Source organism: Pygoscelis adeliae, unplaced genomic scaffold (assembly GCF_000699105.1).
Source record: "Pygoscelis adeliae isolate BGI_AS28 unplaced genomic scaffold, ASM69910v1 Scaffold4, whole genome shotgun sequence".
NCBI classification, from domain to species: domain Eukaryota; kingdom Metazoa; phylum Chordata; class Aves; order Sphenisciformes; family Spheniscidae; genus Pygoscelis; species Pygoscelis adeliae.
This window is the reverse complement of record NW_008824986.1, coordinates 10,681,194-10,706,900: the sequence shown is the minus strand read 5'-3', so window position 1 is coordinate 10,706,900 and position 25,707 is coordinate 10,681,194. Positions and strand designations below refer to the sequence as shown.

The following is a 25,707-nucleotide window of genomic DNA, read 5'->3' as shown; positions in this document are numbered from 1 at the left end:
AAAATGTAGACAGTTCCTCATTTCGAAGAGCTTTCAATCTGATTATCCAAACAGAGAAGAGACAGGATGTATAAGGAAAGCCAGAGGAAGGAATAGCTCAGAGGATTTTTGTTTCATTGGCTGATTGTTTTAATTGCATTTCCTTATAGGGTGTTTCATCTTTCATCGTACTCTGACTGGAAGAAGTCTCAGGCTCTGACAGATCTCTAGTGGCAGTAAATAATGTAGCTGGGAACTGCCTGCCTTTCTTTAACAAGTTCAGTCCTCAAGACAGGTTTGGAAATCAATCTCGTGGTATAATCCTGCAAACTCTTGTGTACTTTGCTGTATTTTGCTCTATGAACAGTCTCACCATTCCCAGGCACTCAAAAGCCACCCAGAAGTACCTGTGGTCTGAGCTGGAAATAAAAGCAAGCTGTTTTTACATACTCAGTTCATAAAATATCATAGAATCATAGAATCATAAAATCATTAAGGTTGGAAAAGACCTCTAAGATCATTGAGTCCAGCCATCAACCCAACACCACCATGTCCACTAAACCATGTCCCCAAGTGCCACATCTACCCGTCTTTTAAATACTTCCAGGGATGGGGACTCAACCACTTCCCTGGGCAGCCTGTTCCAATGTTTAAACACTTTTTCAGTAAAGAAATTTTTCCTCATGTCCATATCATTTAATTCAATGTTTTTACTGCACCTAACAAGGCTAAGGGGCAATCTACAGGTACTGCTAGGAGTTAATAAAAAAGTAGAAAATTTCCCACAAAGTGAACAGCCAGCTCCATCAGCAACGGATCCACTGAAGCTTAGTCTCTTCCAGGTCTCTTCACAGCCCGTTCTCAGCTACCGAACAGGAGCAAAGGCTTACGGAGCTACCTGGGGGCAGTCAGCACATTGCTGCTCTGCAGGACACACAGCCACGCAATCTGCAGTCCCCTTCCTCACCATTGCTGTCTTCTGTACAGAGACCTATTTTCATGAAACCTGTAGGAAATGCACTGTTTTTGAGCCTGGCAGCTGCCTGGCAGACCTGGCTGAAGTTACCTGGAGTGACATACACCTGCCAGTGTATGTATGAGAAGTGGATTTGGTTTTATTCAGGCTGAAATGTTACTGATTTACTATAAAACTGCAATATTCTTGGGTTGCCTGTGGATTTCAGGGAGGGTTTCTTAGACTGCAAGGTGGGTATTTACAGCCTGAAAAAATTGCCTGCATGTATTTGTGTGTATTATCTCTGTTTCTAGAGAAACTGAAGCCTAATAATAGACTCAAAAATGTTCATATAGATCTCAGTTAAACACGCCTGACTGCTCTTTATTTTTCAAGGATGAATTATTTGTATTGTCTGTGAACGCATCAGATTAACAGGCCAATATTATGAAATGCTCAATTTAACAGGAGTTTTCAATGAAAGCAAGATTAGGCTCTAAGAGCAGGCAGGAGCTATCTACGATATGCAGTATAGATACCTTGGATGAAAACTGTGCAATAGGTTGTTAACAATACGCTGTCCTTTCTCAATGCGCTCAATCCTTATGATATGTCAAGTGAAATCATTAGGATCTTTACCATCAATTCAATAGTATCCAGGAATTTATTTTTTACTGTTATTTATATAAATTAGTAGGAGAACACCTAACTTGCTTTCTCTGGAAGTGAACTAGACTTTAAGCTGTGACTTCATTAACTTACCAAATCACATAAAGAGTTTTTTTCTTTTAACTTGGTAAGAAAAATCAAGTATTTTGCTCCAATACTTGACTGAAAATTAATGAAAAGCATTCCTTTCACAGTTGGCCCCTCTTTCTCCAGTGACCATCCCAAAGTGGGAACAGAACAGCAGGATTCTCCATAAAAGACCATTGACCCTTACATGTTTCCATCTGTGCAGCTCTGCACGGGGATGATATTCTTGGAGTCATCAAGCCTATTGTTTGCAGTAGCTTTGATGTATGGAATTTGTGCTGTTTTCCACAAGAGAAGACCTTTGATTTTGCTTTTAAATGAAATTATGTTTTCTATTTATAGCCATAATATTTGACTCTTAACACTTTAGGAATATTAATTTTTTCCACATGCATATGAATTCCAGCACCAATAAAGGTATGAAAAGAGGAGCATATTAGACCAAAACATCAATCTGTAATGTACAGAGATGGTGAGGGAAAATTTTTCAGTATGGCCTCATCTGATTAACTCCAGGTTACTCATTATAATACAACACAATCCAATTAAAGTTGCCATTTCACTACTGAAAAAACCATAAATCCTGAGTCATACTGTGAATTTAATTTTAGATAAATTATTTTGTTGGTGTGTGTCCCCTCTGCTTCTTAAAGCTACTAGAGATAACCAGGACAACCTATTTTTGACAAACATACAGGAAAAGAAACTGATTTATGTCATTCATAAAGATTGTACTTTTTAAAGTATTGCTATAATGTATTTTATTTAACTTTAAGAAATCTTCCATATAACAATGAAAATTGCCACACAAACAATATGACTGTCTTAATGATTTTGTGTTCTCCATGCTAGTTTGAAAAACACTTGCAGAAGCTACAGAAATTGGGTAGCATGAATCATCAGAGTAGTTCATACCTTATAGATTCAACTGGAAATGACCTAGTTAGTTGGTCATTTCTTTAACTGGTTGAAAAAGTAAAAATTGTAAAATACAGGAAATTCAACTATGGCTTTGAAAGACATTTAAATCCACATACTATGTACATAACAACTTGCTAACAAAATGCAGCTAAAGTATTTATGTTTTAGAGCGACCAAAAAGCAAGCATTTTTTTTAGTTATGGACATTTCTCTCTTCCTGGTCCATATCCAGCCATGATTTTGTGTGTGATTTGCAACCATGAATAGGTATTCACTTTAGAAACAAGCTATTAATAAGATGTCTGGATCAAATTAATGAATTCCAAGACCTAAAAAGAAACGGGGCTTGGATTCAGACTTAATAACATTTGTATTTTGAACAGTGTTCTTGTGAGGTTTCCATTTTGAAATAGCTTTCCTATTAGCTATGTTAAATGGCTATATATCAGTGTCCACTATTTTCAATTATGCTTCTGCTAGCCAGACAGATGATTGTATCCCAGCTAGGCATTTCTGATACTTTGACACTGTTAGCAATCGCCTGACCCTTGAAGTCGGGGGGGGAACCACTTGAGAATTACTTCAGTCACAACCTCATCTCTTGAAATCGGAACTTACCAGTTACAATTTAGGGCTTGCCTATACTGAGAGCACTACCCGAAGCAGCTACCGAGCTCCCTTCTCAAGCCAACATCAACTCAATTCGTAGTCTCAGCATGGCTCCGTGCAAGGATATTAGCCCAGGTTTGAAAGCAGTTTCAGCCTCATGATGGCTGTGCCCTACTGATGCAGCATCTTCCACTGAAACTCTGGTCAAAAAAAACACCTTCTGCAGAGTCAGCTTGGTTGTCCTTACACCTGCAGTATAATTATAGCTGCTCTGCTGCAACATTAGCTTTCTTTATGATAAAACTGTATTAGCAGGCATTCTTAGAAATACATTAATTCTGTAAGTAGAGGATATATGTATGAGCAGGGCAAGGAAAACGCTTCTGTTCATCTTTATTGCCTACATTATTCATTTATTTTATTTTCTTCTGGTCTAAATAAAGATTGTCTTTATAGCTTTTGTATTTAATAAGGATGCATTTAGGAAATCATGCTGTACTGTTCTTTTGGAGGCACAGCAGACAAATTATTGTTTTATTTAAAGAATATTTTCCATCAATTTAGGAATATGTTCAGCTTTTTGAAGGGAAAGAAAAAAGAAACATCATGTTTCCTTTTCACATATATTTTTAAAAGCCACACCTATAATCCTTTTCAACTCCCGCAAGTCTGTGCTTGTCTAACTCCTCGTGCACAGTGATACTCAGATCTAGAAATGGGGAAATATCAGCCTTGTGCAGTCTGACAGTCTGCTTGACATTTGGAGGCAGAATGTACTCTATTTATTTTTTATGATTCTAAATGTGTTTTAGCTCCAGGAGCTTTGTCATTTTTAAATACTTAAGAAACCCCTTGCGCTTCAAAATATTTGTCTGGGGAGAAAGGATGTTACACTACAGAGATACAGCAGTTCAGAGAAGACAGGAGGAGGTCAAGGCAGTGCTGATGGTGAGTTAACGCAGAATTTTATCTATGCAAAGAATGGGTTTAGTGCCAGGATTTTTTGTTGTTGCTGTTGGGATCTGTAGCTTTGCATTTGGGGCTTGAGCTTGCACCATCAAAGTCAACAGAAGAACATCACTATGATAAATATGAAGACCTCATCACCCTCCCAGTGTAACTATTTCTTTAAGTTGAGCATTTTCCATCAAAACATACACTGCCAGTATGATTTTCAGTAATGCAGTACATCCCAAGTTATCACTGCATTCAGCAGCAACAACGGACACTGAAGTATCTTTAAAAATTATGCTGGTCAGTTTAGAGGGTCAAAACCATGTTGCACATCTTGGCCTTAGTGTGGCCAGAGTATGCCCAAGTAGGGGGATGACAGTGGCCACCAGGCACCTACAGCAATGGAGATGATCTGTCATCTCTGGGAAGGGAAGCAGGTATGGTGCCAGTATGATATGCTCTAGGATGCTATTTCTATTTCTGGTAACAACCTATCACTGTAATTAATACCAGTTTCTTTTTTCTGTAAACCCACTTGCCTATCAGACGTGGCTATAGACTCGTCCCTTCTCTGGACACCTTGCTGTCTGGGGACTCAACACATATCTTGCCAACACAATATGGTCGGGTATCTCATGGCACAATCCCATGTAATAAGACAGATTTAGTTTTAGGTTTTGATTCCCTGTTTCTTTTTCTGGGCTATCCCAGGGTTGATGCAGAATTTAGGCCTTGTTTAAGCAAAACACTTAAACACATAGTTAATGAAGAAGATGCAAATCTATGAAGTTTCTGATATAGGTAAGTTAAGCACACAATTAAGTATGTATTTTTGGGGATGAAAACTTTAACACATATTATACTATTCATACTATTCTTAGATCTTTATGGTCTTGGACAAAAATTCTTAATGAGGTCAATATAATAATTTTACCCTAACAGCTAACTTTAGAGCTTCTCCTATGAAAAGTGTGGTTGATAATTCACCTTCCAATAGCAGAAACTTTTAATGGAAACTCTGGCTGTCTAATTCTTGTGTCTCAGGTAATACTTAGGTCACAGGTATGCAAAGTATTTTAATACTGCAATGCACCTGAAAGGTGAAATAACAGTAAAAGCACATTTCTGCTGACCTGCTACTTGCTGAAAATATCTTTTGATTGCTTCTCTGTGAGGCACAGCCTTTGTGGGGGCTGAATTAAACAGAACAAGTTTCTCGATTTTGTAAATAATTTGTTATATTTACAGTCTTAGGACATTTGTGGGGGGAACGTGGCCTAGCTAAATTTTGCTGTTTTGACAATGTGATCGTGGAAGTGTGAAATTTCCACAGATGTTCATGAGTCACATTCTATACTTGGTACGGCCCAGCTTTTCCCTGGAAATGGGTCCATGCATTTCAGTCTAAGCCGCTTTCTGACTTTGTTCACATCCAAAGTGTTGCTAGCAATACATACTAGTTTCTTTTCTGGCCAGAATTCAGGCCACCAGCCCCCATGCACTCCAGATTAATTGAAGCAGTACAGGCAGATGAAGGTTCTTCAAGCACACACAGTTTGCTTTTATTTGCCTTTTGTTATAAACCCATTCCCTGGGCACTAAAAGAACAAAGCAAGCAATGTCCACTTACAATAAATCCCCTATATAGAAGTTAAAATACTGAATTACAGTCCCAGATCAAAGATCAAGTAAAAGGTTAAACAGATGCCAAAATTTTCTATCCTAAGATAACATTAATTGCTCTCTAATGTTGCATCAAAGCTGTATATTTTTCTAGGACAAGCAACAAATACTGCACAGGTGTTTAAGACATCAGGGACTTCTCTCGGAAGGAAAAGGCAATATTTATCACAGCACTGCAACATACTTTTATCCCTACAGTTGCTGTTGAAGATTAAAAAAAAAAAAAAAAAGCCACAAACACTTTTGGTTAGAAGCCACAAAACCCAGCTCTGTCTGACCCAAAGCCTTCTTAAATCAGGAGGAACATTTTCATGGGCTCTAGGTGAGGGTGACGCCTGAGTAAGGCTACCACAGATGTTACCCATCTGATATCTCAGAGCTGCTTTTGAAGATTAAAAAAAAAAAAAAAAAGCCACAAACACTTTTGGTTAGAAGCCACAAAACCCAGCTCTGTTAGAGGTCTGACCCAAAGCCTCCTTAAATCAGGAGGAACATTTTCATGGGCTCTAGGTGAGGGTGACGCCTGAGTAAGGCTACCACAGATGTTACCCATCTGATATCTCAGAGCTGCTTTTGATGATCAGATATGCCTCTTTGCAACCGTCTTCTCCAGGAGCTGCCTCTGGGCCAAGGAGCTGTGTTTTGACAGCCCCTTAGCCTGTGAGGGAGGGAGGGGCTTTTTAATCCTAGCTTGCTCGCTAGGCACTGCTTTGTCTTCTAGGTAAACACACTCCTTTCCCTGCTAGAAGTCTCACCAGATTTGCTGCAACCATCTTTCACGTGTCCCGCACTATCCATGCTTCAAAAACTGAACCAGCTCTTTAGGAAAGGAGGTAGTTACAGAGAGGTTGCAAACCGGTCCTGCCTGATGGCAGAAGACCAGTCCTGGATAGGGAAGGTGTCCACTGGAGTCAGAGGCAGCAGACAAGAGTGAAAGCCCTGAGACAGTTTCAAGGTCACCAAAGTTGTGTCCTCACCATATCTGATACCAGTGACACACAGAGCTCTCCTGTGGTGCAAAGACACCAAGCACTTCCACGCTTTCTTTACGCCACCTAAACACTGTGTACCAGCTGGCAGGATTGGGCACAACAGTTACTTGAAAAGTTGCGGAGTACAGACTCTATGCAAGGGTAAAAGTGTCTTTTCTCCTCCTTCCAAGGTTGAGGGAAAATTCAGCAATTAAAGGGAAATAAAGAATAAATTAAGAATTATCTTGATCCTTTAGGTCAGGTCTGACATGAAACCAAACACTTCTGAGATTCAGAAAATACACTATTCTTTTTTTCTTTCATTACTTTTCACATTTTTGCTCCCTCACAAACCCAGGTTGTGGCTGGTTCTAGATGCAACAAAACAGCACATTTAGCAGGAAGAGCTTCTATTATTCCTGGCACAGCTGGAAGCAGGCATTTCCAGAAAACCTGTTCTTTGGGAGTTTTCTGGCCAAGCTTTCAGGCTCAAGAGGCTCATCTAAACTCCAGATACCATATACATTCCCTGAGCTGCCTACTGCTGCCATTGTACAGCCTGCCTAGGAGATGATGTGATTTATGACCTGGACAATGCAGGAGCCCAATCCCACAGGCACAAAGTCAACATGTTTGGGCACAAGAAGCATTTCCCATTTTTCCTCCTGGCTCTGTTTCTTGCTGCCTGTGGTCCTTCTGCTCAGGGGTAGGAAGCAACCATACCCATACGTGCCTGCAGGCAGCAGCCTCCTCCAGGTGGAGAGGTGGGTAGGTATGGAAACACTGTCCATAGCTCTTGCATGTCTTAAACTCGCTTCATCTCTCTTTCCCCACATCTCTTTAGGAGGAGAGAAAGGCAGAGGAAAGGAAGGTGCAGGCAGGCACCCCAGAGTTTCTACCTCACTGCCCGTAGGAACACCACCTTGCTGACCTGACCTGGGAAAGGACAAGGGTGGGAATTTATTGCAAACCTGGTCATGGCATCCTGGCCATTAACAAAAGAAACAATGCAAAGACAAGCTGTATTCTGTGTGGACCATCATCATATGGAGGCACTAAGTATCAATGTAGGCATAGCCCCAGGTAAGGTTTCCAGGTGCCTGTGATACCAGGTACCCTCTCATTTGTACCCAAACCTGACAAATCTTCCACTTTCTCTACAAAGGAATATGTATATTTAGTTGCTCTGAAAAAGACATATTATTCCCTTTAATGGCAAAAAAAAATGCAGCCTGAAAAATATCATATCAATTCTTAACTTTTTATTATAAGCTTTGACTAAGGCTGACTTCTGTGCTATTAATTTTAAAATGTCTCCTCTGATGTTTTTCTGAAGCACAGGATGAAGACTTTCTGTAATTCCAGCTAAAGCCACAAAACTGAGTACAGCCATCAAAAAATGAGAACCATCCTTTTTTTTCCAGAGCTAAACAAATAGACTTAGCCAAACAATGGAGAAAAAAACTGAGACAGACCGCTCGCACAATGGCTGGGTATAGGTCTAAAATTACCATTAAAAACACATATCTGTCCAATGTCTTCATGCCAGAAATAGCTTAAAATATCAAATCACTGAGGTATACTGCAAGACCAAAGCTTCTACAATAAGAACATTGATTGTAGCCATTAAAAATAAACATTGAAACTTGGAATGCCATTAGCAAGTATAAAATCAAGACAGAAAATATCTACTGCCTTAAGATACAATCCTGGCTCAATAAATGAGACACCTTAAAAGTGCTAAAGCTTAACCACTTTAACAATTATTCCATTTGAGTGTATTTTACCAAAAATAGTATAACTGCATAAAAACAGTTGTATGAGTATAAAATTGGCTTATGGTGCAATGCTTTTCCTCCCCCTCTATGAAAGCTGTAGTAGCAACTTCATACAGAAGTAAATATATCTATAGTAAGGTATAGCACATTCACTCTGCAGTTGTACAGAGTGACAGCATAGTCAGGAAACTCCTTAAACATAAATAACCTGGAAAATGTCTGTAACTTTGGGCCCTGGAAATATACATCTACCAAGAATTCTGCCAGCTTTAAGGATTTTGCAGCAAAGCCACTCTTTTGGAGCAAAACAGGGATCCCAGGCGGCACAAGGGAAGTATCCAAGTGGGAGGACATAGGAAAGGGGCTGTATATGCTCCATCACGAGGATCAGAATTGCACACCTGGGGCTATAGTAGACCTAGTGGTGAAATACACATGAACAACTTCAGCAGTTCTCTAAAAACACCTAATTTCACTGAAATAGGTGGAACCACTGATATCACCCAGTTTTCACCTTCTTACTCTCCCTTGCACACACAGGAAGCCCACACACATACAGCAGGAAAAACTTGAGAGATTGTAAAGGAGGTCTCATTAGTACTGACGAGCCATTAAATTTTATCACCACTACTATAGTTACCTCCATTCCTATGTGCTAAATTTACACTTGAGAAAGACTGAAATCAGCTGCTTCCCGGTCAGAACTACTTAACGTTATTCAACTTTTAATCAAGTTAAGCTCTAGCATAGACCAAACTGTATTTCTTTTACTTTTCTATAAGGTGGAAAACCTGGTATATACCATATTGAAACAGATGCATTAGCTTCCTTTGATGAAGCAGTCCAAAGCCTAACACAAGTAAATCAGGGATGAAGAGAGAATCACTTTGCTATTCAGTTTTGGGTTTCATAGTAGGCTGTTTAGCTTTCTGACTTAGCTCTTGATGGGAGCCAGCAAACTTCAGAACCAGCATGATGAAGTAGCATGAGCTATGCCTTTAGGCAACAGACAGTCATTAGTCATCTTAGGTGTGAGTTGAAATGTCATCTTTCATTTTTTCATGATTAAAACTAAAAATACACATTTACCAACAGAATGTAGAATGGAAGTAGTCTGTATCTGCAGTGAGACCTAGGTGAATAGTACAGGATCATCCTTCCAAGAGTCATTCCTCCCCTGCTGGTTTGTGAAAAACTAATCTTTACCAATTTTAAATCTTTCCAAAAAATACATTGCTAATCAGAAGTGACATTAAAATTTGCCTCCTCTGCATGTAGACAAACACATAGTTGCAAACACACCTCCATGCACAAGCAAGAAAACCCTCAACGGCAGGCTGACCACTTCAGCAGAGATTGCCAAGCCAACCATCATACCCCAGCACTCAGCTGTGCTTATACCCCTTGCAATTAATATCCCTCCTCCCCTCGCAGCAGGAACTGTGCTGCCCACTACAGGGAAGCATCACTGAGGGGTGGGAACGACTGCTCAAGCTTCAGAGTTTATTTGTGAGTCGTCGCCCTGCACAGGCTGGTCTCAGTGGCTGCCTAGCCCTCCTCCAGGTTGCACATCTGGGCTAAATACTTGACCTATATAGAGAGCCTGTGACAGGAAATACCTAAAATCAATCCAACTTGGTTTTAGGACCTTTTATAAAGTGTAAGTCTCAGTTTTATGGAGACCTGGTGTGTCTGCTCTAGCAGTGAGTTTAGACATTTATAATACTTTTTTTTCTAAAATCACATCTGTTGTTATTATTTCATATGAAATAATAAGAGGAATGAATAAAAACAAACACTTCTCATAAAGCATAGAAATCACTGTAGTGCCTGGAGCTATTGTTCAGACAATGATTTCAGAAGAAAGTTGTGTGGTTACAATTAACCTGAACTCAAACTTTGTGCTCCTTCCCAACCCTGAAAAAGGAATCAGTTTGTATTTTCTAGAGCACAGTAAAAGAAAAAATAAGTTTAGTTGGCTTGTTTGCTTTTCACTTAATTATTCTTTTTGATGGACTTTTTTTTTAATTGCATGGTTGATTCAAGTGCAGCTCTAAGACAGTACTAAAAAGTCAGAAGTTGCTAATAAAATTAAAGTCACAAACAGTTTTAGTCAAGGGATGAAAAATTGGCGAAGTGCACATAGAAAATAACCAGAGGTTCTTTGGATATAGCCAGAAGTCCCGAAAAGCAAAAGATTTAGAATCTTATATAACAGAGCTTTATTTCCTTTAAAGCACCCTATGTCCAAGCTGTTGCACCCTTGAGAAGCACCCTGAAAGCAGAGTACTTAAGAGTTCAAAGCAAAAAGTAAAACTTCAAGAAACAATTACATCTCTAAGATTTGAGAAAATCAAATCCAGGCCTGGATTGAAATGTGACTACTCTCAGCAAAAGATTTAGAATCTTATATAACAGAGCTTTATTTCCTTTAAAGCACCCTATGTCCAAGCTGTTGCACCCTTGAGAAGCACCCTGAAAGCAGAGTACTTAAGAGTTCAAAGCAAAAAGTAAAACTTCAAGAAACAATTACATCTCTAAGATTTGAGAAAATCAAATCCAGGCCTGGATTGAAATGTGACTACTCTCAATTAAAAAAAAAAAAGAAAAAAGGAAAAAAAAAAAAGGAAAAAAAAAAAAAAAAAAAAAAAGGAAAAGGGAAAGTTTTTAAAAGCCTAAAGAGCAGAGGATTGGAATTGCTGGGGTGCAAGGAGGGGTGCAGGAGGGATGCTTCACCTGGGAACAGGTCTATGACTGATGTTTGGGCTCACTGTGGTGACACAAACCCCAGGGAAGCACGGGAATCCCACTGGAAAATGCACTGCCGATGAAGAAACCTAAGCATAGAGCCCAGCTTGCACAGGCAATTAATTATTCCCTAAAGTAATTTCTGAAAAAGACATGATTTTTAAGGAGCTCAGAAAACACACACGTACTCTGCAGTCAGGCTCTCCCTTTCCCACATTCCACCAGCTGTCCTTCCCATGAGCTTTTGCTTAACTTCCCAAAGGATTTCAGCCTCCAGATGACTTTTTAGCTTTCAGATGTTCATTGTCAAAAAGGCAATGGCACATACCATAGTCCGTCCATTTTACTTCCCCCTCTCTACCTACCCTCAGGCTAGTCATGGAAAAGCCAGTTTAGGGAACTAAAAAAAGTAATTTAAAAAAATGCCCCAAGACCAAGCAAGCACCAGGACTCTGTGGTTTCAAAAGCTCAGTTAATATCTTTTAAATTTTGAGCACTCAGCATTTTCACAAGCCTCTGAGCTTCCTGCCCACAGAAAGAGAAATGCTAAAAATACCGTGAGAAAGACATGGCTCTCGATTTTCTAATCTGATCGGAGGGAAGAACTGGGAGTTCAGCGGGGAAGCTCTTATGAAGCTCCAGCTCCATGTTACAGAACGAAGGAGCTGAAACAGTTCAAGCAAGGTTCAGAAAAATATCTCAAAGGGTGGGCGTCTCTCCAACTCAAATGACTGAGTGTTCAGAGGTCCTTCTTCCTTATTCCGGCTTCCTATGATCTTGCAGCTTTGTGCAGCCCACAAAAGATTCCCAAAATTTATTCTGTCTAAACATCTTTTCTGCTTTGTTTAACAATTCAGCCCTGGTCTAGCAAAGGCTAAACATTTAGCACATAGGAGGTTTCAGTGATTCAAAGCTGTTTGTCAGAAGCTTCAAATGATACAAAATGTGAGTTATTAGTGAGTTTAAAATTGCATGCATGCATGTCTGCTCGCTCAAGTCTGAAAGCCCAAAGATCCAAACTGAAGGCAATGCACTTACCAGCCTGTGGACCCCATAAGGACTGCTCAGGAGAGCATTCAAATACACCCTAATTTATACTACTTGCCCAGTGAGGTTTGACATCCTTTCTCTGGAGGATAGTGTCATGCTAGCAATGGCCCATGTTGGCACCAACAGAGCCCTTGTCTCCATTGCAAAACATGAATGTGCTAATATGAAAAGCGCAGGCTATGATTTGGGACTTATCATTAACACAACTGCTGCTTGGAGAGCCCACCCTCCTTCCCACCCACAGGAGCTGGAAGTATTTAGTAAGCATAGGTATTCTGCACTTGAAAAGAGGTGGAATAGAGAAAGCTTCAAGGTAAGCCTCCCTGAGAATAACCCCCCTCCCATTTTTCAGCTTGCTAATTGGGAGGAAAAAAGTCTGATTCAGGATTAATGAACAGAAATATGGAATGGTTTTGCGGAGGAATAGTTCTGTGCTATTTCCTCTCTCCTTTTTCAAAGAGCTCTGTGGCATTTTATCTGCATAACTCCATACTAGCGTTTTTGATCATATTTTGAAAAGTTTCCCATTCTATTCCTCTTGTAAGAGTGTAGGGGCTCTCGCTCAATCAGTCAGTATGATTGCCATTTGACTAGCACTCAAGCATCAAAAACCCCAAGTACATATTTACTGTTTGCCTATTAGCAATATCAAACAATTCAGATGAGTGTGCAATATTTTGTATTCCACGTTACTAGCCTTCATCATGGTTTGGATTATTTAGAAAGTAGACTGTCCTGGTTTCGGCTGGGATAGAGTTAATTTCCTTCCTAGTAGCCGGTACAGTGCTGTGTTTTGGATTTAGGATGAGAACAAAGTTGATAACACACTGATGATTTGGTTGTTGCTAAGTGGTGCTTACACTAGTCAAGGACTTCTCAGCTTCCCATGCTCTACCGACTGAGAAGGCTGGAGGTGCACAAGAAGCTGGGAGGGGGCACAGCCAGGACAGCTGACCCCAACTGGCCAAAGGGACATTCCATACCATGTGACGTCATGCTCAGTATATAAACTGGGGGAAAGCTGGCTGGGGGGGCCGCTGCTCACGGACTGGCTGGGCATCGGTCGGTGGGTGGTGAGTCATTGCATTATGCATCACTTGCTTTGTATATTATTATTATTGTTGTTGTTGTTGTTATTATTTTATTTGAATTATTAAACTGTTTTTATCTCAACCCACAAGTTTTTCTCACTTCTACTCTTCCAATTCTCTCCTCCATCCCACGTGGGGGGCGGGGGGCAAGTGAGCGAGCAGCTGTGTGGTGCTCAGTTGCTGACTGAGGTTAAACCACGACATAGACCTACAAGACTTTCCCCCTGCCCCTTTTCATTTAATAGTTTAAAATAACACTGAATGCCTTCAGCTACTGGTTGAGAGCTTTGCTCTTTGTTCATGGTGGACTTGAACTATTGCTTGCAGACAGACATCATCCTTTATTTTTGTAGAAGTGTTTTCAAATCCTAAGCAACAAGCAGTAATTTTGCAAAAAAATTGGATCAAGAGTATATTACCCCTCATATTTTCTTCTTTTTTAAAATAAAGAATTCAGTCATTCAGGCAGAGAACAGATGCTATACCTCATGATTTCAGTGACCACATACCTCAACCCTCATTCCACCTGGGCTGCAAGTTTGGCAACTGAGGAATTTATCCATTTTCTTCTCTGAGCCTCGTGCATCCCACCCATCTCTGAGCCTCTGCAGTACCTGGGCTCACTTTGTCAACATTTTCAAAGGTCTTTGGAAGAAGACTCATAGCTTTCTGCCTCTATTTATGATCCCCCAATCATCTGTTCCACTACAAGATGGAAACAAGATTTTTTGGGGCCCCTTTTTGTCACTTACATATATCTAATGAAATACCTGTTTCAAAGGAACTGGACCAGATGTCAGACACTCACCTGAGGAGCCTGCAAGAGTTTTGGGCTGCAGTCCTCTGCTGGGATTCAAAAGCATCCAGAGAAGCCTGAGGAAAAATTATCTGCCAAAAGAGCCGTAAGCAATTTTTCTCTTTGTCTTAGCTGGGGTATGTGCTGGACCCCTGGCTACGACTGGCCCTAACTACTCCTCCTCTCCTCTCCTCAGCCCTCTATTCATCAGCAGCGTAAGAGCTGTTGTCTCACCTTAGGGGAAGCCTCCTGCTCCAGTGGCATCCACTGAAGACTGGGGCATGTCCCCATGCTGTTGGGTCACCTGCACCCCGGAGCAGGTCTGAGTCCAGATTTACTATGGGAAATTCCAGACTTCCCTCCAGCCATGTATATAGGCCATACATAACCCAGACATAATTTTGGCAGAGTTCTCAATGGAATTTTTGCTTGGAATTTAAAGCATGTAAAGAGAGTGAGGTTTAAATACTCTGTGGGATAAAACTGGGTGTATCCTTTGAGGTAGGGTACTTGTCATCCAGCTTGTGATGGCAAATATCATTCTAACTGTTTCTGAAATGTTTTCTGTAACTTCTCAGTACATAAGCAATTAAGGGGAAAAAGAGAAAAAACATGTTGTCAAAGGCTGAAGTTTTAAGTTCTAGTTTTAGACAATCACATATGAAAGGCTGTTTGGCTGAAATCAAAATTTCTGCTCCAAGCCAAAAACAAATCATCGGGACAGTTGAAATCTGGTCCTGTGTTCAGACATCCTCTGTCATGTATCTGGGGCAAACTCATTACACTATTGAAAATTATCTTGGGGAAAAAAGGTGTGTTAGAGCCAAATCTGACATAAGGGGTGGTCACAATGGTGGTGGTAAGGAGTGCTTACATCCAGATTTGAGATCAGCTCTTCTATGATACTTCAAACTTTTCCCTTCATTTGACAGATGTTTTAGGAGGACCCTGACAGTAGAGAGGAGTCATAAACCTGTCACCATAAAACACTGTATCTCTGAAGAGGAGAACATAAAAATACTCTAATTTCTGGGAAAGAATGAGAAAGAGGGGTTTCAGTTGCTCCTATTGTAAACAACACTGTCTCCCAGCATACCGCAATAATTAATGCACTTGGGCGGTTTACAGTAAATCTTGGATGTGTTAGAGGAAGGAGATACTTGGCCTCACTCTGTACTCTCTTGTCAAACATAACTCCCATTGAAATGGGCAACTGTTTTGCTTTCTAAAGTTCATATGAGGAAACAGGTAAAAGGGAAATCTGGGGACAACGGAGACCGCGGACTTCCTGAGCACCTCCATAGGCCAAAGAGAACTCTGGAAGTCAAGCAGGGACATTTGGGGTTCCCCCTCGGGTTCCCCTTTAAGGTTCCAGCCAGGAGGATCAATCTGGTAGAGCCAAAAAGAAGGGAAATGACAAGGAAACTACTAAATTTGTGATACGTGGGAGTGTGAGGAAGAAATCATCTACAGGAAACACCCAAGCCCCATAATCTAGGTAAGCAAATCAGACTTAGGAAGCTCTGTTAGCCATTTGAGGCTATTGAGGATGAGCTATTGAGGTCCAAAAGAAATAAGAACAAACTCAATACAGGACTCTGGTGTTTAAACCAACTGAGTCCCATTATAGAACAGCTGAACACTGTACCTAGAGTATCCAGTAGTGTCTCTTTCTGGATGGTGAAGATCTGTCTGCCATGTACTAGGATTCAAAACAGAGCATTTGTCTATCCACATCTCCCGAACAGATCAGTACACTGTGAACATGTCCAACACACCAGGCTCTGGGTGAAACGGACACCAGACAAGACATGGAACGGGATGTTTCCCTTTATCTGACTTCAAATGATTGCCCAGATGGCTAAAGCACTCTCATTGCTGATGTGAACGCACATCTCACAGGGAAAGTTGCTGAACATCAAGCTACTGAGGCACACAGGTGCTCTCAGCCCATGCTGCAGGAGATACACCTCTTTTCATAAAGCTCAGAAGGGGGTTTGGAGAACAAAGAAAGATGAGCATGATTCTCCAACCTAAGGGCTAGGGGATGAGAATTCCTGCCCTGAAAATTATTTTGATATTTTTATTAACTCACAATGGATGAAATAGAGAAAAATCAACTACAGTTTCAATCACCACTACCAAAACAATCACTACCTGTGGCCATATTCCTAAGGACAGGCTCTTCCCTCTTAGATTTTAATCTGTCATCTTGAGCACACTTCTTTCAAAACTCCTGTATTTTTAGAAGTTTATAAATATAAAAATGCACATAACCCTTTAATATCGACTTCATGAAGATTTAAGCTGTGTTGTTAATTGGACTTGGTCCTTGGGAATCATGTTGATTATAGCAGAATAATGCTATTGCCAGGTACATACCTCACATAATTCACAAGCAGCCCAAGGCTGACGTATAGTCATACAAGAAGTCTGTCAGGCAATTCATCAAAAAAAAAAAAAAAAAGATAAAGCACAAAATAGATCTGTAAGTGATTAACAAAAAAAAAAGAGAGCTGAATTAATCAGGTTCACTATTCACTTTGAAAGTAATATTCTCTATGTTGGTAGCTAGAAACTGCAGAGCAGATACACTGTGTAGCAGAAAGAAGTAAAAAGCCATGTAAGCTGCCAGTACGTGAACTATGTTTAACTTATGTATACAAAAACTTTTATTACATTCCTTGTTTGGCCTGTTGGATGCACCAACACATTTGCAAATGCAGCATCTTGCTAATGCTTGTGTGAAAGCAGGAGCAGAACTATATTATTTACTATTTACAGATCTGTACATTTACAGGATTCCCATACTGTAAATAACCACAAGTAAACAGAAGATTAATCCTGTATCTGGGTGCTTTCACTACTAAATCAGATATTCAGCTTCACCCATAAGCAATAGTTACTGGAAGTCACTATGGTCTGCTGAAGCTTGCCAGCTTTTGTGTGATTTTCTGCAATATCAAATCCCAGCGAACACACTGCATCACAGCCCCACACAGACCATGCACTGCAAGTCTGGGGCTCACTCCTGTGTCAGAATAGGAAATCTTTCACTCTGTCTAATCCAAGAGTAAAATGTGTTTCTCCAGTTCTGACATGTTAGCAGTATCTCATATAATTTTTTTACCAGACATTCTTGCAAAATATATTTTACAGTGTCTGGGGCCTGATTCCCATTTATAAGATGGCTCCATTAAACACCCCTCCAGAATCAAAAAGTCACTTCAAATCCTCTTTTTGTTTAGAAAACTGAGGCAGATCACTGTGGAAATATGGAATAAAACCCTTATCTTTCCTTGTCTCCATTTAACCTATAATAATACGGTACAAATCCATGCTTGCCAATGCCAGCATGTTCCCCACCAGAAGGGAACTATTTTATGTCCAAAAGAGGACTTAGACATCTATCAGCAGACTCTCTAGAATATCCTTTGTAATTTAATTCAAACAGGGCTAGAGAGATTAACAGCTAAAACCAAGTACTCTAAAGATGCTTTAAATGATCCCCACATACTTCCTCGGATGTGTTCATAGGCACTCTGACTCTCAGAGTCACCATCTGGCATCTCTTCATTCCCCCTCTTGTTTTTCTCACCTTTTTTTTTGTTGCCATTTTTAGCTATGGGTAGAAAAGAGAAACAGTTTTCCTTTATATCTGTCAAGTTGATTTAGCACTGCCTGGTGACTGCACGAATAATAAAATGCCTTGCTCCTCTCTCATGGTGCTCCAGCCCTTCCAGCACTGAGCAGACACCCAGAGTACCCTGTTCTTCCCCACAGTGGGATGATAAAATCACAGGGGAATGGAATCATGACTGCTCCTTTTGCTGTGCTACAAGGAAATTAGAAATGTGCTTGCATCAGAAGTAATGTATTAATATTGCAGTGTATTTTACTAACAGTTAGGTGTTTTTCATTACTTGATCAGATATGCAAAAACCCCACCAAACACCTCTTGAAGTCAACAGAAATAGCCAGAGAAAGGCTTCCAGAGGAGCTAGGCAAGCCCCTGAAAGAGGTAGCTGTGGTGCTCAGTGATCAGCATCATCTGTGGCTCAGGAGAAGAAGTCCCCATCAGGAAAATAATCAGACAGCAGTCATGTTAGACACCTGTCTTGGGGCTGGCCACAGTGTCCTTTAAACACCCTTATTCCATTGTCCATACATTTTATTCTTGTCAGGGCATGGATAGTGTGTTCAGGCAGGTTACTGAGAAGTAACTTCTACATTGGAGATGTAACTGCACAGATAGGATGGCCATGACCATCCCTGAATGAAATCCCATGCAAAAATGAAGGAAACTTGAATGCTGTCTTTGATTCATGGCCTATTGAATTAAACAGGACCAAACTGTCCATTAAGATAGCTCCCAGGGACAGAAAGATTAAAGGTGATTGTCTGTTTCTAACATGAGTGATTATTCCTATCACCGAGAGAAAACAGAGGCTATGGAGTGTTTTGCATGTGTAATCACTGGATTTTAAAAGGCAAATAATTTCAGCTACATCAGAGCTTTGCTTGTTCCCGTTTTCCTTGAGTGCCCAAAAACTAGTGTTAAAAGCACATATTTATATGTTCATTTCAAAAAAACCTTGCTTTATAAAACATTCAGTACCACAAGACATAACCTCACCAGAGGCCTGACAAGAAGACCAGATCTGGTGCATCCTTTGCATAATAATAATACAAGCACAAGAAACCACTATGTGTGAATATGACAATCAAATCTCAACTCTGTACCCAGACAACAAATCTTTTGGAAGTCTGCTTTTTACATAGAAAATGAATTGGGCAAGGCTCAAAACTCCCAGCAAGAAAAGGCTCAGATGTTGAAAATTCAAGAAATTTCTTCTTCTGCCCCATACCTTCCACTACTTCATCTTTTTGACAGATTCTAAGTTCACATAGCTGACAGAAGTCTTCATTCCAAAACCAAAAAAAAAAAAGTGAAATTTGATTGTGAACCATCGGATTGACCTGTCTAACCAGCTCACTGAACAGAGAATAACATTAAAAACCAAGAATCAATTCAAATAATGAGTGACTTGTAATATGCTGGCATTTCAGGAACAAGTCTAGACTCAGGTTCATACTATTAAAATCTATTCAGTAAAACCGTCCTTTTTTTTAAAGAGGTATTTTTCCCACCTTAAAAATCAGTTTGAATTCAGAGAAGGCTGCTACGAGAATTATCATACAAAACGGTTTTCTCTAGCATAATCAAATCTGTTTATTCTGATTTTTTTCCTCCTGTTACTTTATTCATTGAAGTCATGGGTAAGGAAAGATGCTAATCAAAAAAGTTTGGCCAATTTTGAGGGCATTGCTCATTATTCATTCTCAGTCATCCTGTCCTCTTTTGTTGTGACATTCTTTAAAGGATGGGCTCTTAAATGGAATGGCTACGTTACATTTCCTTATTCTACATATTTGTAGAAGTCCTGAGGAGAAAATAGAAGCTGGTGGGTGAAAAAAAGCTCATTAAAAGCCACATGTTTTCATCTTTGCTTGTCACATCTGGCAACTACGACATGATACAGGTGATATTAAAATTCATAGGATATGCACCTAGGGCCAATGAGTTCATTCTTAAAAGTTGTAGTATAAGAAGTTTAAGCAAAAGCTTTAAAATTACAATCTACATTCTAGGTCACAGGAGTGCTCCACTTTCTCTGGGCTTCTCAGGAATGGAAGCCAGCTACAAGGTTTGAGAGAGATGATACTAATGGGCTAGAAAACAGCAGCGCTGGTAATTACCCAGCATATGGGTAATTCTGTGCTTATTTCTTCTTAGTTCCTATATGAGTCATTTATCACTGAACAGCCTTCACTTAAATACCAGCCCATGCACGCAGTCATTCCCAACTTTCATTTTACCCTCCGATTCAGTTCCGTAACCCAAAAGCCTGTTTCCTGTTACTCCTGAATCTCTTTTGTATTTCCAGCTCCTGCCCCATTTCCTTTCACACCTTCCCTCTAAGCTCCCTGACACGCTGCCAAAAGACATTGCTGGCTCTGCTCCCTGCCAGACCCACGCCAGTCGCCCGCCCAGTCTGGCTTTCAGCCCTTGTGCTCCACTCAAAGACACCTTGCCAATGTTTCTAATGATTTCTTCCTAGTCAGAGCTCTGAGGCATTACCCCATCTTCAACATGCCAACAAAGTTCGACACGCTGGACTTCAAATGTCTTTGGAAAACTTTGACTTTGATGACTCCCTTTGCTCCTAGACTTTCTCCTAACTCTCTAGGTACGCCTTCAGCTTGCCTGTCTGTTTTCAATCTCCCACCTTTCCATCTTTGCTCTAGCTAATCCCATCCAAAACCACAATTTTGGCAAGCCATGCTGATTCACAGGCTACCTTTTCCTTCTATGTTTCCTTCTGTTCTAGCTGGAAACCTGGTCTATCTTGGTAACCTCTTCTTAAGTGCTTTCAGCCATCAGTGCAATGCCTTATATATCACTCTCTCCTATCTTCTTCCTAGTGAAAAAATTCACCACTCAAATGCCAGTAACACCATAACTTGTCATGTTTTTAACTTCGCACTCTCTTCAGGTCTTCATCACCATTTTGCAACAAAATCTTTCCAGTTTTTCCTGAGTAATGTCTCTATGATTCAGCTTTTCCTCCTTATTCACTTACTGATCTCTCTCCAAGCCTTCATTATCTCATATCTTGATAAACACCTCAATTAATGTATTATCAATCTATTCTTACATATTCAAATTCTTTCCACAAGATAATTTTCATGGTTGCTTGCACTGGCCATTTTATCCTCTTTTTGCCTTCCTTCAATGACTCCTCCTCAGATGCCTGGTCCTATGAGATCCTGACCCATCCAAGAGATTCCTGTGCCCTACATAAATTAAAAAAACCCACAAACAAAAAACCTTAAGAATTACATTGTTAAACAGGTGGCAACATTACACAAAAATAAACAAATATGGGGCAAGTAAACAGTGATGCATCTGAAGAGTTTCATCAAGCCTGGGGAAAGCAACAGGTAAGACAAAGGAAATCATGACTACTACACAGACACATACGCTGGATTACACAGAGATCAAGCACTGGAAGACCTGTGAAATACAAAATAAATGTGCACTAAAACCCTTTCTGAACACTGCCATATAAATAAACATCAATCCTTTATTTTCTAAAGGCAGTCAGAATTGAGGTATGGCCAGAACAAGAACTACTATAACAAGTACAAGTTTTGTAAATCAAATCAAAATAATTACTGATTTAAGTTTTGTAAATCAAATAAAAAATAATTACAGATTTAATTATGGCAGATTTGGGCACATTAGGATTGACAGTGGGAACTGTTCAGTCATGAACCAGAACAATGTGCAACACTGAGCCATGTTCGTGGGGACCTCAGTCCCATAAACCTCTCAGTGTATGCAGACAGACCCCCAAAGCATTTGTAGGGGTCTGCCACACAGATGGTAGCTGGGACGTCATATATTAAACTCTATTAAAGGCCTCATAAAAGAAAAACATTGACGTTAACAAGACTCTTTCCACTGATTTGAATGGGCTTTGGATAGAGGCCTAAACAAACAAGGATGGAGTTAGAAAATGGAAATACGTATATACAGAAATCTGTCAATCCAACTGTTTACCTTCCAAGGATGACCTAGTACCACTTCATTTATAAGTCATTTAAAGGGCAAGGAGGCAGACTGATATTTTTAACTGTTATCTGAATCAAGTATTTGCAAATATTGATTCTAATAATACTTTAAAAAAAAACCAACTTTGCAATCCCACTGGCATCAATAGGATTTCTTTCTAAATTAATATTTCACAGATTGAAAATATCTGTATTCTCACCACCTTCAGTAATTAGCTTAAATAAATCGAGTCCATGTCATCTGTTATGTGCCGTGTCCTTCAGACTGCTATGTTTGATTTCAACTTTGATTCAAAGCTAGGGCTGATCAGTACCAGCTGCTCAGCCGAAGGGCAGATCACATGTTCCCGTTCCTCCGCTTTCTTCATCCCAGCTCCCAGCCAGACTATTGTTTGTTACAATTCATTAATCCTGCATGCCCGGCTGCCAGCAAGCCTCACAAAAAGCAAATTTTTGTATTTACTGCATGTCCAATAAATTAATTCCAGTTCCGCATAGATGTATAAACACATATACATATATACACAACGCACATATTTACACAGCCAGATATACAGTTACTATTCATGGATATCTGTTCGGCAACTGCTATTATTATTTCTAGCTGTCCTCCTAACAGGTCAAATGTGAGAAATTATAGGTATGTATTATTATTTAGGCACCTCAGTGAGGGGTCAGTTTTTCAGATCTTCATTTTAAACCAATCCCCAGTGACATGGTGACATGGCACTAAGCATTGGAGTCACTGCACCAGCAGGACCTGGCCCTTGCCTGCTTTTGGGGCAGGGGAAAGGAGACATTTCAAATATTATAGCCAGAACTTTTAACACTGTCCGCAGTTAAAATTGCCTGACACTTCCTGCTAAAAACCTCCTGTTTTCACTTACATCTTTAACAAATGGTAACCATTCTTTTTGCTGGGTGTTTGCCTTAGGGCTTATTATGGCTATTTTGGTTCAAATAGTTCAGCTGCTCCCGAGGAAATACACTGCATTTTCCCATATTAAAGTAAGTCTAACAGCCAGTTCATTGAGTTGGTGTCAAGTCTCCATACACTGGAGCAAGGACTGAAAGTTTGGTGGCGGGGATCAGTTGTTGTACCTCTGGCTATTTTTTTAAAAGCTCATAGGCTTTAAAACCTCTTATTGCACATGGCTGGTGAAAGTTTGGAAGCTCAACTGTGTCACAAGAGCACAAGCCTGCTGTGGAAGGGGGGACTGAGCTATTTCCAGCTGCTTTTGGTGGCGCATTGCGGGCCCCTCCTGTGCTCCCTTTGACCTTGTGCTTGGCCGTGTCGAGGAGGAGGCTGAGGAAGGACATCACCTGACTGAATGCAGAAATAAAATGATTCCCTGGACTCAGAGATTCAGGTAGGGTGGAAAGTAAAAAGCAGTAAATTAGAAGATGAATCTTGCACAAGTCAATTGGTTGGCACAAAATGGAGTGTTTTCTGGGGAAGTTTTGAGGTCTTTTTTTCCCTAATTCCATAATTTCCTGTATAGAAAAATGAATGTGATTCCATTTGTAAAATCAAACATTCTTAGGAAATGACCAAATTCATATTGCCTGTAAGACCTCAGTATGCTCCCTGGTAGATCAGCAGTGTAATATAGTTTGAATTTTGTACTGCTGTGTCTACAGTGCATAAACCAAACAGGTTTGGAAGGGATGAGTGCTCCACGATGGAGATAGTTATTGGTATGGCTGCTGCCTTCTCTGCGCCTGTAAGGTGCTCAGTGCAACGGGTGGGGAACAAGGAAGACGCCTGCCTGTAAAGATGAATGAACATTGCCCCCACAGATTTGATGCTATCCTCATCACTGTCATGGTGCTCCATGTTTTGTGGAGTATGTGTGAAGCCATAGTGCTGGGGAAATTGAGAAAAAGCCAACAGGGAAGGTGAAAGCAGAGCTCAACTACAGAACATCCCACTACAGGCTGGAAATCTGTATTGTCTCCACCACACTGAAGAAGAAAAAGCCTGGTACCTAATTAGGTAGCTTTAAAATCCGTGTGTTGCCCATGGTTAGATAGTAAATCTAATAAGCCAGGCAGTACCATCTGCTTGGGAAGCTGCTGCCTAGCTGCTGGCTCTTGATGGGGCCAAGGTCACAGATGTCTTGTGTCCCTGCTCCCCTGGACAAGGTATATTTGCTGTCATCTGTGATTTCAGCCTTGAGTTACACCGGCAATCCAGACAGCCTGTCCCACAAACGGTTTTCCAGATTTTAGAAATGGTATTTTCTTATCACTATTCATTATTATAAAAGCTCAGATCTTTGCTAATCAAAGGCTAATTAATTTCTGTTAGTGTTAGCGTTAAGTTGAAAATACTTTGTTTACTATCTGCTAGATGTAACTGGGAAAAGTTAATGTCACTCTACAACCCTTGGTCCTCTGTTTTGCTGTATTGCATGTATTAATGGCTCTAAATTGCAAACTTTGTGCCACATGCTCCAGCTGTCAACATTAATAGTTTCCTTCTGAAGTAAAGGGGAATTCAGCTGTAGGGGAGTGGGATTTGCCCCCAAATTTTCCAACTCTGAAGTTCATCACATGGGCCAAACTCACTCCTAAGGGTCCCAAACCAGTAAAGTACCTACCATGCATTTGGGAAACACAGAAAGAAATTACTCTTCTTTCAGGGTGGTGCAATTAGCTCTTAATGGGAACAACTGGATGGTAAAAGCTGATCCAAGTTTCTGCAAACTTTAATAATTGCATATTTTCATCCAATCAAATGCAGAAAATAGAAAATGGAATTAAGGGTGGCCTTTTTTATTATAAGGTATTTTTGTGCTGTTTAATTTCTTTATTTTACAGGTCAATAATTAGATTGAGCTTGTTATGCCTTAGTCTTTTACAGGAAGAACTTTGTTTACGTATCTTCCTCTGGAGGGCTTTAAAATGAAATCTCAAAGAAATTCACAAGTTTATAAGTAAAATTGATTCAGGAACCTCTCTTTGATTAAAATAACAAGGGATAAAGTAAGGTGTCATCATATACAATCAGCTTTTACTAAGAAATCTGTCTCTCTTCTTTTTCTTATAGAACAACAGCAGCTTTAACAGCAAGCCAGTTGTCAAGCGTAATTAAGAAGGAAAAGTCCATATACTAGCCAGAGTGCAGCATAATTAATACATTACCAGTCTGAAATCTCTTTACTTGATGAGGAAAGGGTTAAAAAGCCTATAAAGTTCTGTAGATCTGTTCTGTGGGATATTAAAAATTAATGTGTTGTCATCATCATCACCACGAGCACATTTATTATTATTACCAAGACTGCCATTAACTGGATATTCATTAATGCTAAAAGTCACAGTCAGCATGAGATTCAGCAGTCTCCAAGCTCTGGAGGAGGAGGGGGAAAGTTACCTGGTGGAGTTTCAAGAATGGATTTTCCTTTTTTGTTGCTTTTCTTCGGTTTTAACTCTTTCCTGCTCGGTTTGAACCCTGGGTGCTCCTCTGTCTCTGCAGCACGGATAGGTCCTTCCTCTCCAGGTTGCTCCGTGAAAGGAAAAAACTCTTCACCGGGATATGGAAAGGAATAATAATGATCCCTGTTGCTAATCTCCTGCAGGTAATAATCCTGATCGTCCATGGGTACAGCCCGGGACACATCCCCCAGCAATGCCAGCCCAAAGGCGCAGAGAGCGAGGCAGAGTTGGGAAGAACATGAGCCTTTCTTTCTAAGGACAATCATTATCGTTTGCTTTTGCAGAAATCTCCTCTGGAAGTCCCAGAACTTTATTTGGAAACAGGGAAAACAGAAAGCCT

General features: G+C 40.2%; 1 protein-coding gene across 1 annotated transcript in view; it reads right to left on the bottom strand.

Moving 5' to 3' along the window:
- CPXM2 (carboxypeptidase X (M14 family), member 2) overlaps positions 1-25,633 on the bottom strand; it is a 77,252-nt gene extending 51,619 nt beyond the window's left edge. Inside the window, exon 1 of the mRNA XM_009325872.1 lies at positions 25,306-25,633. Coding sequence (XP_009324147.1) covers positions 25,306-25,633 — 328 coding nt within the window. The remainder of the gene's footprint in view (positions 1-25,305) is intronic.
- Positions 25,634-25,707: the final 74 nt, after the last annotated feature.